The sequence below is a fragment of the Stegostoma tigrinum genome, chromosome 4 (genome assembly GCF_030684315.1).
Source record: "Stegostoma tigrinum isolate sSteTig4 chromosome 4, sSteTig4.hap1, whole genome shotgun sequence".
In the NCBI taxonomy this organism is placed as follows: Eukaryota; Metazoa; Chordata; class Chondrichthyes; order Orectolobiformes; family Stegostomatidae; genus Stegostoma; species Stegostoma tigrinum.
In genome coordinates, this window is record NC_081357.1 from 985,481 (window position 1) to 1,004,859 (window position 19,379).

At 59.3% G+C, this 19,379-nt stretch overlaps 1 protein-coding gene across 1 annotated transcript in view; it reads right to left on the reverse strand.

The window, feature by feature from the left end:
• The window catches only part of npas4l (neuronal PAS domain protein 4 like), an 87,998-nt gene extending 72,132 nt beyond the window's left edge, over positions 1-15,866 (reverse strand). The window contains exons 1-6 of the mRNA XM_059645223.1: positions 15,733-15,866; positions 7,493-7,656; positions 5,419-5,567; positions 4,172-4,274; positions 2,555-2,807; positions 1,663-1,775 (exon numbers count right to left, since the gene is read on the reverse strand). Coding sequence (XP_059501206.1) covers positions 1,663-1,775; positions 2,555-2,807; positions 4,172-4,274; positions 5,419-5,567; positions 7,493-7,656; positions 15,733-15,866 — 916 coding nt within the window. The remainder of the gene's footprint in view (positions 1-1,662; positions 1,776-2,554; positions 2,808-4,171; positions 4,275-5,418; positions 5,568-7,492; positions 7,657-15,732) is intronic.
• Between the last annotated feature and the right edge of the window lie 3,513 nt (positions 15,867-19,379).

The following is a 19,379-nucleotide window of genomic DNA, read 5'->3' on the forward strand; positions in this document are numbered from 1 at the left end:
GAGAGTCAGTGTGTGTGTGGGAGTGTACCCCAGTGAGAGTCAGTGTGTGTGGGACTGTACCCCAGTGAGAGTCAGTGTGTGTGTGGGACTGTACCCTAGTGACAGTCAGTGAGTGTGTGGGACTGTACCCCAGTGAGAGTCAGTGTGTGTGGGACTGTACCCCAGTGAGAGTCAGTGTGTGTGGGACTGTACCCCAGTGAGAGTCAGTGTGTGTGTGGGATTGTACCCCAGTGACAGTCAGTGTGTGTGTGGGACTGTACCCCAGTGAGAGTCAGTGTGTGTGTGGGACTGTACCCCAGTGAGAGTCGGTGTGTGTGTGGGACTGTACCCCAGTGAGAGTCAGTGTGTGTGTGGGAGTGTACCCCAGTGAGAGTCAGTGTGTGTGTGGGACTGTACCCCAGTGAGAGTCAGTGTGTGTGTGGGAGTGTACCCCAGTGAGAGTCAGTGTGTGTGTGGGAGTGTACCCCAGTGAGAGTCAGTGTGTGTGTGGGACTGTACCCCAGTGAGAGTCAGTGTGTGTGTGGGAGTGTACCCCAGTGAGAGTCAGTGTGTGTGTGGGAGTGTACCCCAGTGAGAGTCAGTGTGTGTGGGACTGTACCCCAGTGAGAGTCAGTGTGTGTGTGGGACTGTACCCCAGTGAGAGTCAGTGTGTGTGTGGGACTGTACCCCAGTGAGAGTCAGTGTGTGTGGGACTGTACCCCAGTGAGAGTCAGTGTGTGTGTGGGACTGTACCCCAGTGAGAGTCAGTGTGTGTGTGGGACTCTACCCCAGTGAGAGTCAGTGTGTGTGTGGGACTCTCCCCCAGTGAGAGTCAGTGTGTGTGTGGGACTGTACCCCAGTGAGAGTCAGTGTGTGTGTGTGGGACTGTACCCCAGTGAGAGTCAGTGTGTGTGTGTGGGACTGTAACCCAGTGAGAGTCAGTGTGTGTGTGGGACTGTACCCCAGTGAGAGTCAGTGTGTGTGTGGGAGTGTACCCCAGTGAGAGTCAGTGTGTGTGGGACTGTACCCCAGTGAGAGTCAGTGTGTGTGTGGGACTGTACCCCAGTGAGGGTCAGTGTGTGTGTGGGAGTGTACCCCAGTGAGAGTCAGTGTGTGTGTGGGACTGTACCCCAGTGTGAGTCAGTGTGTGTGTGTGGGACTGTACCCCAGTGAGAGTCAGTGTGTGTGTGGGACTGTACCCCAGTGAGAGTCAGTGTGTGTGTGTGGGACTGTACCCCAGTGAGAGTCAGTGTGTGTGTGTGGGACTGTAACCCAGTGAGAGTCAGTGTGTGTGTGGGACTGTACCCCAGTGAGAGTCAGTGTGTGTGTGGGACTGTACCCCAGTGACAGTCAGTGTGTGTGTGGGACTGTAACACAGAGAGAGTCAGTGTGTGTGTGGGACTGTACCCCAGTGTGAGTCAGTGTGTGTCTGGGACTGTACCCCAGTGAGAGTCAGTGTGTGTGTCTGGGACTGTACCCCAGTGAGAGTCAGTGTGTGTGTGTGGGACTGTACCCCAGTGAGAGTCAGTGTGTGTGTGGGACTGTACCCCAGTGTGAGTCAGTGTGTGTGTGGGACTGTACCCCAGTGAGAGTCAGTGTGTGTGTGGGACTGTACCCCAGTGGGAATTACCCCGAGCTGAGTTGGGGGGCCCTGTGACGAGCCGGGCCCGTGTGCGTACTTACACAATAAGTGCTGATGCTGGGAACGGCACAGCATGATGTCGGCAGGATGCAGCAAACTGTACCATGATGTGCCCTGGAGATCCTGGTGGTCGTAGCCGAGGAAATAGACCACACTGTGAGGAGATCAAAACATCCTCCTGTCATCCCTCAGCCCATCAAATCATCAGCAAATGTGTCTGTCGCCGCCGTGTAGAGGGAGCTTGACCCCGTGTCTCCCCCTGTGCTGCCCCTGTCCCGGGGGTGTTTGATGGTGGTGCGGACGGTGTAGAGGGAGCTTTACCCCGTGCTGCCCCTGTCCCGGGGATGTTTGTTGGGGGTGCGGACGGTGTAGAGGGAGCTTTACCCCGTGTCTCCCCCCGTGCTGCCCCTGTCCCAGGGGTGTTTGATGGGGGGGTGCGGACGGTGTAGAGGGAGCTTTACCCCGTGTCTAACCCCGTGCTGCTCCTGCCCCGGGGGTGTTTGATGGGGGTGCGGACGGTGTAGAGGAAGCTTTACCCCGTGTCTAACCCCGTGTTGCCCCTGCCCCGGGGGTGTTTGATGGCGGTGCGGACGGTGTAGAGGGAGCTTTACCCCGTGCTGCCCCTGTCCCGGGGATGTTTGATGCGGGGTTGCGGACGGTGTAGAGGGAGCTTTACCCCGTGTCTAACCCTATGCTGCCCCTGTCCCGGGGGTGTTTGATGCGGGGGGTGCGGACGGTGTAGAGAGAGCTTTACCCCGTGTCTAACCCCGTGCTGCCCCTGTCCCGGGGGTGTTTGATGGGGGCGGTGCGGACGGTGTAGAGAGAGCTTTACCCCGTTTCTAACGCCATGCTGCCCCTGTCCCGGGGGTGTTTGATGGCGGTGCGGACGGTGTAGAGGGAGCTTTACCCCGTGCTGCCCCTGCCTGATGGTACCTGTGTGAAATGGCGGTCAGTTTGAGCTCGGCGCAGTGCTGGCTGTGGAACATTCCGGCACAGTTCCCGAGCTCCCTGGGCAGTGCTGACCATTGCACTGGGGCACAGAGCCCCCTGAACACCGGGCCTGCGGTGGGCGGCCAGTGGCCGCGCTGCGCGGCCGAGTACTGCCCCGTCACGAGCACCAGGAGCAGGCCGTCTCCACGCAGCCTCGTCGCCTTCGAGCACCGCACGTGGCACAGGAAACTGCGCCCTGAAACAGGCAGAGCAGAGACAACATTCCCACACTGTGCCAACAGCAAGGCCCCAGGCCCCCACCGGGAAGCAGCTCCACCGTCCCCCCCTCCAAATCGCTCCCTGTACCCCCCCCCCCACCCCACCCACCGCCACCTCACTATGGCTCGGGGTAAGAGAGAACAGCCGCAAGCTGGAGCAGGAGCCGGTGGGGTGCCATTCTGCCCGCTGAGCTGGCACTGGCCATCGAGGAGCTGATCTGACCATCCTTACCTCCAGCGTGCTGCCTATCCCCCCCCCCCCAGTGCCCTCGAGGCCCTCCCTGATTAAAGCTCTGCCTGTCTCAGCCTTGAATATACTGAGGGACCCGGCTTCGACAGCCTCTCTGTGGTGAAGCATTCCACAGATTCACTCCCCCTCGGAGAGAAGGGACTCCCCCTCATTCTCCGTCTCAAACGGGTCATCACTTACTCAGATGATAGTGAGCATTTTCACTGAAGTGTGTGTCTGTGAGAGTGTATGTATGTGTGTGTGTGTGTGTGTGTGTGTGTGTGTGTGTGTGTGTGTGTGTGTGAGAGTGTGTGTGTGTGTGTGTGTGTGTGTGTGTGTGTGTGTGTGAGAGTGTGTGTGTGTGAGGGTGTGTGTGAGATGGTGTGTGTGAGACGGTGTGTCTGAGGAGGTGTGAGGGTGTGTGTGAGGATGTGTGAGGGTGTGTGTGTGATGGTGTGTGAGGGTGTGTGTGAGTGTGTGAGGGAGTGTGTGTGTATGAGGGTGTGTGTGAGGGTGTGTGTGTGACAGTGTGGACTTGCTCTGATATCCCACACCTATACCTGCTGTAATGCCTGGCTGCCTGGACTCACTGGCCCCAACGTAGAGCCGGGGAGAGAATGGGAGGAAACGCTGGTTATTCCCTCTGGTCCCAGTCTCTCCCAGAAGGGGATCCAACCTCTTCACATCTCCCCTGTCAACCCCCCACCCCCAGGAATCCTGTCTGTTTCCATAAGGTCACCTCGAAACTCCCGACCTTCCCAAACTCTCCTCATCGGGAGTCCCTCCATCCCCGGGAAGTGGCTCTCTGGGTGGTCTCTCACGCCAGTGTCGCTTTCCTTAGATAGGGAGCTCCCGAAACTGTTCACAGTCTCCCAGCCGCGCTCCGACTGCTGCCCTGTACCGCAACCTCCTTAAATTTAGGCTCCGTTCCCTTTAAGGTAAAGGCCGACATCCATTGAACTTCCCTGTCAGGTGGTGAACCTGGATACCGGCACAAGGCCCCCCAGATCCCTCTGCGTGTGGCATTCTGCACGCTTGCTCCCTTTCGCCTCCTCTACTCTGGACAGCCGGCCACGCTCCCGCAGCTCGGGGATGGGGATGGATTACGCATACCTGTGTTTGGTGCGGCTGGAGATTGAAGCGAGTTCTGCACGTGCTCCACATCCCTGCCATCGAGCATGTCATAGAAGCTGTCCCCGTGTGACAGCACATCGACCTTGGGAGGGGAGACAGAGACGCACACAGGTGAGTGGGTGGCGGTGGGATGTGGATGGGGTGGGAGTCGGGGGGTGGGTAGAGTCTCGAGGGGCTGTGGGTGGGTTTGGCGAGGGTGGGGAGTGGCTGCACGTTGGACGGGGTGTGAGTTGGGGGTTAGTTTTGGGGGACTGCCCAACGGCAAATGAAGGGAAAGCCCCTGGAGCCTGAGGTTTAGGGAAAAGGCCTTTCAGGTGAAGGGTCTAGGCCCGAAACATCAGCTTTTGTGCTCCTGAGATGCTGCTTGGCCTGCTGTGTTCATCCAGCTCCACACTTTGTTATCTTGGATTCTCCAGCATCTGCAGTTCCCATTATCTCTGAACATGGACATTAACCCTGTCAGAACCAGCCTCCTGCTCCTCACCACAACCTACTCACTCTTCGTCTAAGATAATAAAATGTGAGGCTGGATGAACACAGCAGGCCAAGCAGCATCTCAGGAGCACAAAAGCTGACGTTTCGGGCCTAGACCCTTCATCAGAGAGGGGGATGGGGGGAGGGTTCTGGAATAAATAGGGAGAGAGGGGGAGGCGGACCGAAGGTGGAGAGTAAAGAAGATAGGTGGAGAGGAGAGTAAAGGTGGGGAGGTAGGGAGGGGATAGGTCAGTCCAGGGAAGACGGACAGGTCAAGGAGGTGGGATGGGGTTAGTAGGTAGATGAGGGTGCGGCTTGGGGTGGGAGGAAGGGATGGGTGAGAGGAAGAACCGGTTAGGGAGGCAGAGACAGGCTCTGATGAAGGGTCTAGGCCCGAAACGTCAGCTTTTGTGCTCCTGAGATGCTGCTTGGCCTGCTGTGTTCATCCAGCTTCACACTTTATTATCTTGGATTCTCCAGCATCTGCAGTTCCCATTATCTCTGAGACAGGCTGGACTGGTTTTGGGATGCAGTGGGGGGAGGGGGGGATTTTGAGTGGGAGTGGGAGGAGGAGTAGGAGGAGGGGAATGGGGACGTGGAGGAGGGAGAGGAGGAGGAGGGGAGGAAGGAAGGAGGAGTATGAGGAGGGGGCGGAGGAGGTGGAGGAGGAGAGGGAGGTAAGCCTGTGTGATACTGAGAGGGCCTGGTGGAGATGTAGAGGGATGTTGAGGAGATGAGAGTCAGACCCTCACCATGGAGAAGCCCAGAAACTGGTGCACGTTGTCGGAGAGCTGTAGGATCCTGCCTCGCGGTGTGATGGTGATCAGGAAACCCGGGAGAGCCGGCAGGAAATCCAGGCCTGGGCCTGGGCCTGGAGAAGATCCAGGTTCATCCCGACCTCCTGAAAGTACAGGGTCAGAGAGAAATTCACCGGCAGAGAAATACCGCCCGCACCCATCAGCAACCAGCCTGTGCACAGAGCGATCCCAGAAATACACACTGACCTCCCCCAACACCCACAGCTCTCCCCCCACACCCACAACACTCTCCCCAACCCACAGCTCTCCCCCCGACCCACAGCTCTCCCCTCACACCCACAACACTTCCCTCACACCCACAACACTCCCCTCACACCCACAACATTCCCCCCAACCCACAGCTCTCCCCTCACACCCACAGCTCTCCGCTCACACCCACAACATTCCCCTCACACCCACAGCTCTCCCCCCGACCCACAGCTCTCCCCTCACACCCACAACACTCCCCCCAACCCACAGCTCTCCCCTCACACCCACAACACTCCCCTCACACCCACAGCTCTCCGCTCACACCCACAACATTCCCCTCACACCCACAGCTCTCCCCCCAACCCACAGCTCTCCACTCACACCCACAACACTCTCCTCACACCCACAGCTCTCCCCTCACACCCACAACACTTCCCTCACACCCACAGTTCTCCCCCAACCCACAGCTCTCCACTCACACCCACAACACTCCCCTCACACCCACTGCTCTCCCCCCGACCCACAGCTCTCCCCTCACACCCACAGCTCTCCCCTCACACCCACAACACTCCCCCCAACCCACAGCTCTCCCCTCACACCCACAGCACTCCCCTCACACCCACAGCTCTCCGCTCACACCCACAACATTCCCCTCACACCCACAGCTCTCCCCCCGACCCACAGCTCTCCCCTCACACCCACAACACTCCCCCCAACCCACAGCTCTCCCCTCACACCCACAACACTCCCCTCACACCCACAGCTCTCCCCCCAACCCACAGCTCTCCACTCACACCCACAACACTCCCCCCAACCCACAGCTCTCCCCCGACACCCACAACACACCCCCCACACCCACAGCTCTCCTCCCACACCCACAGCTCCCAACACACATCTACTGAACTCCCCTCACACCCACAGCTCTCCCCCCACACCCACAGCTCCCAACCCACACCTACTGCACACCTCCCACACCCACAACACTCCACCCACACCCACAACACTCCCCCCACACCCACAGCTCTCTTCCCACACCCACAGCTCTCCCCTCACACCCACAACACTCCCCCCAACCCACAGCTCTCCCCTCACACCCACAACACTCCCCTCACACCCACAGCTCTCCCCCCAACCCACAGCTCTCCACTCACACCCACAACACTCTCCTCACACCCACAGCTCTCCCCTCACACCCACAACACTCCCCTCACACCCACAGTTCTCCCCCAACCCACAGCTCTCCACTCACACCCACAACACTCCCCTCACACCCACAGCTCTCCCCCCGACCCACAGCTCTCCCCTCACACCCACAGCTCTCCCCTCACACCCACAACACTCCCCCCAACCCACAGCTCTCCCCCGACACCCACAACACTCCCCCCACACCCACAGCTCTCCTCCCACACCCACAGCTCCCAACACACATCTACTGAACTCCCCTCACACCCACAGCTCTCCCCCCACACCCACAGCTCCCAACCCACACCCACAACACTCCCCCCACACCAACAACACTCCCCCCACACCCACAGCTCTCCCCCCCACACCCACAACACTCCCCTTGCAAGAATTACCCTTCCCTGTGCAAGGGGTCACCCCCCCCCCGCCGAGCCCTGCCCACGAAGGGTCATGGGTCTCCCCTCCCCCCCTCCATGAGGGGTCAGAGGTCATTCTCCCCCTCCCCGAGGGCCAGCGTAGTGTGAGGTCGGTGGTTGGGAACACACTTTGCTCCAGCTGTGAGTCACAGGCCAAAGGGAGTGAGGTTGTTCGGCCCATCGGCCCTGTACTAGCTCTGTCTCTGTGGGGCGAACCTTACCCAGGCTGTACAGGGCTTTGTGAAGGTAGATGTTGACCAGGGCCATGGTCTGGAGGTAGGACAGGCTCTGTTTCTCCTCCTCCGTAAGGGGCAGTAGGTTCCGGAGGGAGCGTATCTCACAGTTAATGAGGTCGCGGCGGGCCTTAGAGGCTCCTTTTGTCGATCTGTATAAAACCAATAGGGGGCATCATCATAGGCATTCAGCAGTTAACAGGCAGAGCAGGGAAGGGTTAATGGGACAGGGAGTGGGAGGCCGAGAGAGTGAGGGTCAGCGAGGGAGAGACGGAGAGAGTAAGGGTCAGCGAGGGAGAGACGGAGGGAGTGAGGGTCAGCGAGGGAGAGACGGAGAGAGTCAGGGTCAGCGAGGGAGAGACGGAGAGAGTGAGGGTCAGTGAGGGAGAGACTGAGGGAGCGAGGGTCAGCGAGGGAGAGACGGAGAGAGTCAGGGTCAGTGAGGGAGAGACGGAGGGAGTGAGGGTCAGTGAGGGAGAGACTGAGGGAGCGAGGGTCAGCGAGGGAGAGACGGAGAGAGTAAGGGTCAGCGAGGGAGAGACGGAGGGAGTGAGGGTCAGCGAGGGAGAGACGGAGAGAGTAAGGGTCAGCGAGGGAGAGACGGAGAGAGTGAGGGTCAGCGAGGGAGAGACGGAGAGAGTAAGGGTCAGCGAGGGAGAGACGGAGGGAGTGAGGGTCAGCGAGGGAGAGACGGAGAGAGTCAGGGTCAGCGAGGGAGAGACGGAGAGAGTCAGGGTCAGCGAGGGAGAGACGGAGAGAGTGAGGGTCAGCGAGGGAGAGACGGAGAGAGTCAGGGTCAGCGAGGGAGAGACGGAGAGAGTGAGGGTCAGTGAGGGAGAGACGGAGGGAGTCAGGGTCAGCGAGGGAGAGACGGAGAGAGTCAGGGTCAGCGAGGGAGAGACGGAGAGAGTGAGGGTCAGCGAGGGAGAGACGGAGAGAGTCAGGGTCAGCGAGGGAGAGACGGAGAGAGTGAGGGTCAGTGAGGGAGAGACGGAGAGAGTAAGGGTCAGCGAGGGAGAGACTGAGGGAGTGAGGGTCAGCGAGGGAGAGACGGAGAGAGTAAGGGTCAGCGAGGGAGAGACTGAGGGAGTGAGGGTCAGCGAGGGAGAGACGGAGAGAGTAAGGGTCAGCGAGGGAGAGACGGAGGGAGTGAGGGTCAGCGAGGGAGAGACGGAGGGAGTGAGGGTCAGCGAGGGAGAGACGGAGAGAGTGAGGGTCAGCGAGGGAGAGACTGAGGGAGTGAGGGTCAGCGAGGGAGAGACGGAGAGAGTCAGGGTCAGCGAGGGAGAGACGGAGAGAGTGAGGGTCAGTGAGGGAGAGACTGAGGGAGCGAGGGTCAGCGAGGGAGAGACGGAGAGAGTCAGGGTCAGTGAGGGAGAGACGGAGGGAGTGAGGGTCAGTGAGGGAGAGACTGAGGGAGCGAGGGTCAGCGAGGGAGAGACGGAGGGAGTAAGGGTCAGCGAGGGAGAGACGGAGGGAGTCAGGGTCAGTGAGGGAGAGACGGAGAGAGTGAGGGTCAGTGAGGGAGAGACTGAGGGAGCGAGGGTCAGCGAGGGAGAGACAGAGGGAGTGAGGATCAACGAGTGGGAGACGGAGGGAGTGAGGGTCAACGAGGGAGAGACGGAGGGAGAGACGGAGAGAGTGAGGGTCAGCGAGAGCGAGACGGTAGGAGTGAGGGTCAGCGAGGGAGAGATGGAGGGAGTGAGGGTCAGCCTGGGAGAGACAGAGAGAGTGAGGGTCAACGAGTGGGAGACGGAGAGAGTGAGGGTCAACGAGGGAGTGACGGAGTGATTGAGGGTCAATGAGGGGGAGACGGAGAGAGTGAGGGTCAACGAGGGAGAGACGGAGGGAGTGAGGGTCAATGAGGGAGAGACAGAGAGTGAGGGTCAGCGAGGGAGAGACGGAGAGAGTGAGGGTCAGCGAGGGAGAGACGGAGGGAGTGAGGGTCAATGAGGGAGAGACAGAGAGTGAGGGTCAGCGAGGGAGAGACGGAGAGAGTGAGGGTCAGCGAGGGAGAGACGGAGGGAGTGAGGGTCAATGAGGGGGAGACGGAGAGAGTGAGGGTCAACGAGGGAGAGACGGAGGGAGTGAGGGTCAATGAGGGAGAGACAGAGAGTGAGGGTCAACCAGGGTGAGGCGGAGAGAGTGAGGGTCAACGAGGGAGGACAGAGGGAGTAAGGTTCAAGGAGTGGGAGATAGAGGGAGTGAGGGTCAACGGGTGGGAGTGAATGTCAGTGGGAGTGAGGTGAGGTCGTGATATCGATGGGAGCGAGTGTCAACGTGACTGCGGGTGAGGGAGTGAGGGCCAATGGGAGTGAGGTGAGAGAGTGAGATCAATAGGAGTGAAGGTCGATGGGAGCGAGGTGAGGGTCTGGGTGAGGGTCTGGCGTGAGGGAGTGAGGTGAGGGTCTGGGGTGAGGAAGCGTGTTGAGGGAGCGAGGTGAGGGTCTGGCTGAGGGTCTGGGGTGATGGAGTGAAGTGAGGGTCTGGGGTGAGGGACTGAGGTGAGAATGTGAGGTGAGGGCCTGGGGTCAGGGAGTGAGGTGAGGGAGCGAGTTGAGGGTCTGGGGTGAGGGAGTGAGGTGAGGGTGTGGGGTGAGGGAGCGAGGTGAGGGTGTGGGTGAGGGAGCGAGGTGAGGGTGTGGGTGAGGGCGTGGGAGAGGGTCTGGTTGAGGGTCTGTGTGTGGGTGTGGGGTGAGGATGTCAGGGAGGGTGTTGGTGAGAGACCCTCACCTCGCTCCCTCACCCCAGACCCTCACCTCGCTCCCTCACCCAGACCCTCAGCTCACTCCCTCACCCCAGACCCTCACCTCGCTCCCTCACCCAGACCCTCAGCTCACTCCCTCACCCCAGACCCTCACCTCGCTCCCTCACCCAGACCCTCAGCTCACTCCCTCACCCAGACCCTCACCTCGCTCCCTCACCCAGACCCTCAGCTCACTCCCTCACCCAGACCCTCAGCTCACTCCCTCACCACAGACCCTCACCTCGCTCCCTCACCCAGACCCTCACCTCGCTCCCTCACCCAGAGCCTCACCTCGCTCCCTCACCCCAGACCCTCACCTCACTCCCTCACCCAGACCCTCAGCTCACTCCCTCACCCAGACCCTCACCTCGCTCCCTCACCCAGACCCTCACCTCGCTCCCTCACCCAGAGCCTCACCTCGCTCCCTCACCCCAGACCCTCACCTCACTCCCTCACCCAGACCCTCACCCAGACCCTCACCTCACTCCCTCACCCCAGACCCTCACCTCGCTCCCTCACCCCAGACCCTCACCTCAATCCCTCACCTCACTCCCTCACCCAGACCCTCACCTCGCTCCCTCACCCCAGACCCTCACCTCACTCCCTCACCCAGACCCTCACCTCACTCCCTCACCCAGACCCTCACCTCAATCCCTCACCCAGACCCTCACCTCATTCCCTCACCCAGATCATCACCTCACTCCCTCACCCAGACCGTCTTCTTGCTCCCTCACCCAGACCCTCACCTCGCTCCCTCACCCCAGACCCTCACCTCACTCCCTCAGCCAGGCCGTCTCCTCGCTCACTCACCCAGACCCTCACCCAGACCGTCACCTCACTCCCTCACCCAGACCGTCTCCTCGCTCCCTCACCCAGACCCTCAACTTGCTCCCTCACCCAGACCCTCACCTCACTCCCTCACCCTACTCCCTCACCTCACTCTCTCACCTCGATCATTCATCTCACTCCCCTACCTTGAGGATGTCGGGGAGGGTGTGTTGGTGAGGGTCTGGGGGAGGGTGTAGGTGAGGGCCTGGGTGAAGATCTGTGTGCGGGTGTGGGGTGAGGTGTGTGTGAGGGCCTGGGGGTGGGTCTGGGTGACCGTGTTGGTGAGGGTCTGGGTGAGGGTGTGGGTGAAGGTCTGGGTGAAGGTGTGGGTGAGGGTCTGGGTGACGGTGTAGGTGAGGGTCTGGGAGACGGTGTGGGTGAGGGTGTTGGTGAGGGTCTGGGTGAGGGTCTGGGTGACGGTGTAGGTGAGGGTCTGGGAGACGGTGAGGGTGAGGGTGTTGGTGAGGGTCTGGATGAGGGTGTGGGTGAGGGTGTGGGTGAGGGTCTGGGTGAGGGTGTGGGTGAGGGTGTGGGTGAGGGTCTGGGTGAGGGTGTTGGTGAGGTTGTAGGTGAGGGTCTGGGTGAGGGTTTGGGTGAGGGTCTGGGTGAGGGTGAGGGTGTGGGTGAGGGTCTGGGTGAGGGTGTGGGTGAGGGTCTGGGTGAGGGTGTTGGTGAGGGTCTGAGTGAGGGTGTGGGTGAGGGTGTGGGTGAGGGTCTGGGTGACGGTGTAGGTGAGGGTCTGGGAGACGGTGTGGGTGAGGGTGTTGGTGAGAGTCTGGGTGAGGGTGTGGGTGAGGGTCTGTGCGAGGGTCTGGGTGTGGGTGTGTGGGTGAGGGTGTGGGTGAGGATGTGGGTGAGGGTCTGGGTGAGGGTGTGGGTGAGGGTGTTGGTGAGGGTCTGAGTGAGGGTGTGGGTGAGGGTGTGGGGGAGTGGGTGAGGGTCTGGATGAGGGTCTGGATGAGGGCTTGGCTGAGGGTGCGGGTGAGGGTCTGCGTGAGGCTGTGGGTGAGGGTCTGGATGAGGGTGTGGGTAAGGGTATGGGTCAGGGTCTGGATGAGGGTCCGGGTGACGGTGTGGGTGAGGGTCTGGTTGAGGGTGTGGGTGAGGGTCTGGGTGACGGTGTGGGTGAGGGTGTGGGGTGAGGGTCTGGGTGATGGTGTGGGTGAGGGTGTGGGGTGAGGGTCTGGGTGACGGTGTTGGTGAGGGTCTGGGTGAAGGTGTGGATGAGGGTGTGGGGGAGTGGGTGAGGGTCTGGAGGAGCGCGTGGGTGAGGGTCTGGGCGAGGTTGTGGGCGAGGGTGTGGGTGTGTGGGTGAGGGTGTGGGTGAGGGTCTGGATGAGTGTCTGGGTGAGGGTCTGGGAGACGGTGTGGGTGAGGGTGTGGGTGAGGGTGTGGGTTAGGGTGTGGGTGAGGGTCTGGATGACGGTCTGGGTGAGGGTGTGGGTGAGGGTCTGGATGAGGGTCTGGGTGAGGGTGTGGGTGAGGGTGTGGGTGAGGGTCTGGAGGAGGGTCTGGGTGAGGGTCTGGGTGAGGGTGTGGGTGTGGGTGAGGCTGTGGGTGAGGGTCTGGATGACGGTCTGGGTGAGGGTGTGGGTGAGGGTCTGGATGAGGGTCTGGGTGAGGGTGTGGGTGAGGGTGTGGGTGAGGGTCTGGAGGAGGGTCTGGGTGAGGGTCTGGGTGAGGGTGTGGGTGAGGGTGTGGGTGAGGGTCTGGAGGAGGGTGTTGGTGATGGTCTGGGTGACGGTGTTGGTGTGGGTGTGGGGCGAGGGTCTGGTGTGTGGGTGAGGGTGTGGGTGAGGGTGAGGGTGTGGGGGTCTGGCTGAGCATCTGGGCGAGGGTGTGGGTGAGGGTGTGGGTGATGGTCTGGGTGAGGGTCTGGGTGAGGGTGTGGGTGAGGGTCAGGGCGAGGGTGTGGGGTGAGGGTGTGGGTGAGGGTGAGAGTGTGGGGTAAGGAGGTGAGGGTGTGGGTTGTGGAAGAGGGTGGATGTGAGAGTGTGGGTGAGGGGGTCAGGGAGTGGGTGAGGGTGTGGGGGTCGGGGTGAGCGTGTGGGGGTTTGGGTGAGGGTGAGGAGTGAGGTGTGTGGGTGAGAGTGTGGGGGTGAGGGTATGGGTGTGAGCCTGGGTGAGGGTGAGGGTGAGTGTGCGGGGTGAGGGTGTGGAGTGAGAGTGAGGGGGTGTTGGTGTGGGTGAAGGTCTGGGCGAGGGTTTGGGCGAGGGTGTGGGTGAGGGTGTGGGCGTGTGTGTGGGGGTGTGGGTGGGGTCTGGGTGACGGTGTGGGTGAGGGTGTGGGACGAGGGTCTGGCGTGTGGGTGAGGGTGTGGGTGAGGGTCTGGGTGAGGGTCTGGGTGACGGTGTGGGTGAGAGTCAGGGTGAGGGTGTAAGGTGAGAGTGTGGGTGGGGGTCTGGGTGAGGGTGGGGGTGAGGGTGTTGGGTGATGGTGTGGGGCGAGGGTGTGGTTGAGTGTGTAGGGGAGGTGTGAGGGTGTGGGGGTGAGGGTGTGGGTGTGGGGGTGTGGGTGAGGTTGTGGGGTGTGGTTGAGGGTCAGGGTGAGGGTGTGGGGTTTGAGTGTGGGTGAGTGTCTGGGTGAGGGTGTTGGGTGATGGTGTGGAGTGAGGGTGTGGGAGTGAGGGTGTGGGAGTGAGAGTGTGGGAGTGAGAGTGTGGGAGTGAGAGTGTGGGGGTGAGGGTGTGGGAGTGAGAGTGTGGGGGTGAGGGTGTTGGTAAGGGTGAGGGTGAGAGGTGAGGAGGTGAGGGTGTGGGGTGAGGAGGTGAGGGGGTGAGGGTCAGGGTGAGGGTGTGGGGTTTGAGTGTGGGTGAGTGTCTGGGTGAGGGTGTTGGGTGATGGTGTGGAGTGAGGGTGTGGGAGTGAGGGTGTGGGAGTGAGGGTGTGGGAGTGAGAGTGTGGGGGTGAGGGTGTTGGTAAGGGTGAGGGTGAGAGGTGAGGAGGTGAGGGTGTGGGGTGAGGAGGTGAGGGGGTGAGGGTCAGGGTGAGGGTGTGGGGTTTGAGTGTGGGTGAGTGTGTGGGTGAGGGTCTGGGTGAGGGTGTGGGTGAGGGTCTGGGTGAGGGTGTGGGTGAGGGTCTGGGTGAGGGTGTGGGTGAGGGTATGGGTGAGGGTGTGGGGGTGTGGGTGAGGGTGTGGGGTGTGGGTGAGGGTGTGGGTGAGGATCTGGGTGAGGGTGTGGGTGAGGGTCTGGGTGACGGTGTGGGTGAGAGTCAGGGTGAGGGTGTAAGGTGAGAGTGTGGGTGGGGGTCTGGGTGAGGGTGGGGGTGAGGGTGTTGGGTGATGGTGTGGGGTGAGGGTGTGGTTGAGTGTGTAGGGGAGGTGTGAGGGTGTGGGGGTGAGGGTGTGGGTGTGGGGGTGTGGGTGAGGTTGTGGGGTGTGGGTGAGGGTCAGGGTGAGGGTGTGGGGTTTGAGTGTGGGTGAGTGTCTGGGTGAGGGTGTTGGGTGATGGTGTGGAGTGAGGGTGTGGGAGTGAGGGTGTGGGAGTGAGAGTGTGGGGGTGAGGGTGTTGGTAAGGGTGAGGGTGAGAGGTGAGGAGGTGAGGGTGTGGGGTGAGGAGGTGAGGGGGTGAGGGTCAGGGTGAGGGTGTGGGGTGAGGGTCAGGGTGAGGGTGTGGGGTGAGGGTCAGGGTGAGGTTGGGGGTGAGGGTGTTGGGTGATGGTGCGGGGTGAGGGTGTGGGTGAGGTTGTGGGGTGTGGGTGAGGGGGTGAGAGTGAGGGTAAGGGTGTGGGTGTGGGTGAGGGTGTGGGGTTGAGCGTGAGGGTAAGGGGGTGGGGTGAGGGTGTGGGTGTGGGTGAGGGTGTGTGGGTGAGAGTGAGGGTGTGGGTGTGGGGTGAAGTTCTGGGTGAGGGGGTGTGCGTGTGGGTGAGGGTGAGGGTGTGGGATGAAGGTGTGGGATGAGGGTGTGGGTGAGGGGGTGAGGGTGTGGGGTCTGGGTGAAGGGGTGTGGGTGTGGGATGAGGGTGTGGGTGAGGGTGTGGTTGTGAGGGTGAGGGTCTGGGATCAGGGTGAGGGTCTGGGTGTGATGGTGAGGGTGAGGGTGAGCGGGTAGGGGTGAGGGTGTGGGGTCTGGGTGAGGGGTTGTGGTGTGAGGGTCTGGGTGAGGGGGTGTGGGTGTGGGTGAGGGTGAGGGTGTGGGATGAGGGTCTGGGTGAGGGTGTGGGTGTGAGTGTGGGTGAGGGTGTGTGGGTGAGAGTGAGGGTGTGGGTGTGGGGTGAGGGTGAGGGGTGTGGGGTGAGGGTGAGGGTGTGGGTGAGGGTCTGGGTGTGAGGGTGAGGGTGAGGGTGAGGTGTGTGTGGGTGAAAGCGAGGGTGTGGGTGTGGGGTGAGGGTGAGGGTGTGTGGGTGAGAGTGAGGGTGTGGGTGTGGGGTGAGGGTGAGGGGTGTGGGGTGAGGGTGAGGGTGAGGGTGTGGGTGTGGGGTGAGGGTGTGGGTGAGGGTCTGGGTGTGAGGGTGAGGGTGTGGGTGTGGGGTGAGCGTGAGGGTGTGGGTGAGGGTCTGGGTGTGAGGGTGAGGGTGAGGGGTGTGGGGTCTGGGTGTGTGGGTGAGGGTGAGGGTGTGGGTGAGGGTCTGGGTGTGAGGGTGAGGGTGAGGGGTGTGGGTGAGGGTGTGGGGTCTGGGTGAGGCTGAGGTACCCCTGCCCGAGGCGACTGACCGTGATCTCCTGGTGAGCTGGTTACCGTGTGATCCGTTTTGCTGTGCTCCGGGATCACAGGGAGATCGAGCGCCTGCCATCGTCTCCCCGGATCCCTCGGTCCTCCAGCGCCGACCACCCGATCCCACTGTCATGGTCACCCTGTAAACCAGAGGGAGTTACTCATTAACATCGAGTCCCCTTCACCCAGGGAGGCATCCCTCACTCCCCCTGCCAGCGTGGGAATCCCTGGAGAATCCCGAGCGATCCCTCTCGGTGAACAGCACGGAAATGGGATTATAGAGAGACAGAGCCCCCGCACCTGATGGTTTCAATCTGAGCAGGTTAGAGGAAGTGGAGGGAACGTTGTAGGCATCCCGACTATCATCTCCCGGAGTTCCCTAGACGCAGGATTTATCCCTCTGGATTGGAAATGTGCACATGTTTAACCACCCGGACAGAGGGAAACCCTGGGAATTACAGGCTGGTTAGCCGAACTTCCGTAACAGTGAATAATCATGTGCTTCCGAACATCTCTCCCAAAGGGCCTGGCCCCCACTCTCAGATCATGCCCCTCGTTCTAGAATCCCGAGCCAGTGGGAATATCTTATCTTTATTCATCCCGTCTTTTCCTGTCAATGTCCTGAAGAATTCGATTAGCTCTCTCCTTAACCTTGTAAATTCGAAAGGAAACAGGCCTAATTGTATAATCTCTCTGCATATCTTATCCCTTAAAGTAGAGGGGTCACTCCTGTGAACCTACATTGTATTCCCTCCGAGGCCAATCTGTCCTTCCCAAGGTGTGGTGCCCAGATCCGCCCAGAGTATTCCCAGTGGGATCGAACCAGGGTTCTGCGGAACAGCTGCATCATGTCTGTATCCTTATACTCCAATCCTCTCGCTAGAAAGGCCTGCATTCCATTAGCTCTCTTTGCTATTTCTGACCGACATTTTAAAGATCGGTGCACCTGGATCCCCACGTCTCTTTGGGCACCCATTATATGTAACTACATCACATCTAGACAGTCCCCAGATCTATCCTTTCTTGGTCCAAAATGGATAACATGACATTTGCGGATATTGAACTCCATCTGCTACAGTTTTGCCCATTCACTTAGTCTATCAATGTCCCTTTGCAATTGTGTTCTCATCTACACCGTCCCCAGAGCTGCCTAACTTTGTACCACCAACAAATTGGGAGAGATATCTTTCTGTGCCATTATCCAGGTTGTTAATAAATATTATGAATAATGGAGGCTCTAACACAGATCCTGGTGGGACATCACCGGTCACATCCCCCCAGTCAGATTCCCTACCTTATCATCCCTACTTTGTCACCTGCCACGCAACCAACTTCCCAGCCATTTCCGTATTCTGCCCTTAATGCCATGGGCTCCTACCTTAGTTAGCAGTGTCTGGTGTAAAAAGTCTTCTGGAAATCCATATAAATAAAATGCATCAACTTATATCTGCCCACCAACTTTTGCACGTCTAAAAAAACTCCTGAGATTTCTCAGGTACGTCCTACTGTTTATGAATCCAAACTGACTCTCCCGGATTTAACAGCAATTTTGTGAGCTGACCAGTTATTCTGTCCTTGGTTATAGATGCGAACGATTTTCCCACCACACACGTCAGGCTCTCTGCTCTGTAATTCCCAGTTTTCCCTCTGTCACCCGAGCATTGTGACATATCCAACCAGTCTGGGCAGCGTCCTGGTAAATCTCGTCTGCACCCGCTCTAAAGTTTCCACATCTTTCCTGTAATGAGACGACCAGAACTAAACACAGTATTCTTGAGTGTGCTCTAACCAGGGTTTTATAGAGCTGCAGCATAACCTTGCAGCTCTTAAACTCAGTTCTACTTAATTTATGGAGCAATGTCTAACCTAATGCCCTTTAGGGAAGGAAACTGCCATCCTTACCTTCATTTTGGACGATCAAATTCAAGGGCGAACTATACAGTAAATGGAAAAGTCCTGGGGAAAATTGATGAACAGAGAGATCTGGGTGTTCAGGTCCACGGTTCCCTGAAGGTGACAACGCAGGTCAATAGGGTGGTCAAGAAGGCATACGGCATGCTTTCCTTCATTGGGCGGGGTATTGAGTACAAGAGTTGGCAGGTCATGTTGCAGTTGTACAGGACTTTGGTTCGGCCACATTTGGAGTACTGTGTACAGTTCTGGTCGCCACATTACCAAAAGGATGTGGATGCTTTGGAGAGGGTGCAGAGGAGGTTCACCAGGATGTTGCCTGGTATGGAGGGCACTAGCTGTGAAGAGAGGTTGAGTAGATTAGGATTATTTACATTAGAAAGACGGAGATTGAGGGGGGACCTGATTGAGGTCTACAAAATCATGAGGGGAATAGACAGGGTGGATAGCAAGAAGCTTTTTTCCCAGAGTGGGGGACTCAATTACTAGGGTTCATGAGTTCAAAGTGAGAGGAGGAAAGTTTAAGGGAGATATGTGTGGTTAGTTGTTTACGCAGAGGGTGGTGGGCGCCTGGGACGCGTTGCCAGCGGAGGTGGTAGACGCAGACACGTTAGCGTCTTTTAAGATATATTTGGACAGGTACATGGATGGGCAGGAAGCAAATGGACACAGACCGTTAGAAAATAGATGACAGGTTAGACAGAGGATCTTGATCGGCGCAGGCTTGGAGGGCCGAAGGGCCTGTTCCTGTGCTGTAGGTTTCTTTGTACTTTGTTCTTACCTGGTCTAGGCCTACACTTGACTCCAGACCCAATGTGGTTGGCTCTTAACTGCCCTCTGGGTAATTAGGGATGGGTAATACATGCTGCCTGGTCAGTGATACCCTCATCCCGTGAACAAGTATTAAAAAACAGAGGCTGGTTCTCATCTTGGGTGTGACTCCATTCTCAGTGTCGGTGACAGCCAGCTCACACTCCCTCAGGAATCACCCAAACCTCCCTGAACCTCTTCGAGCAGACTCCAACAAACCAGCACTAAATTTCCACTCCCTCAGGGGGTCTCCATACGCTAACCGTGCAACATAAATATGATAACAAAGTGTGGAGCTGGATGGACACAGCAGGCCAGACAGTATCACAGGAGCAGGAAAGCTGACGTTTCAGGCTGAGACCCTTCATCAGAGAGGGGGATGGGGAGAGGGTTCTGGAATAAATAGGGAGAGAGGGGGAGGCGGACCGAAGATGGAGAAAAAAGAAGATAGGTGAAGAGGAGAGTATAGGTGGGGAGGTGGGGAGGGGATAGGTCAGTCCAGGGAAGACGGACAGGTCAAGGAGGTGGGATGAGGTTAGTAGGTAGATGGGGGTGCGGCTTGGGGTGGGAGGAAGGGATGGGTGAGAGGAAGAACAGGTTAGGGAGGCAGAGACAGGTTGGACTGGTTTTGGGATGCAGTGGGTGGGGGGGAAGAGCTGGGCTGGTTGTGTGGTGCAGTGGGGGGAGGGGACGAGCTGGGCTGGTTTAGGGATGCAGTAGGGGAAGGGGAGATTTTGAAACTGGTGAAGTCCACATTGATACCATATGGCTGCAGGGTTCCCAGGCGGAATATGAGTTGCTGTTCCTGCAACCTTCGGGTGGCATCATTGTGGCACTGCAGGAGGCCCATGATGGACATGTCATCTAAAGAATGGGAGGGGGAGTGGAAATGGTTTGTGACTGGGAGGTGCAGTTGTTTGTTGCG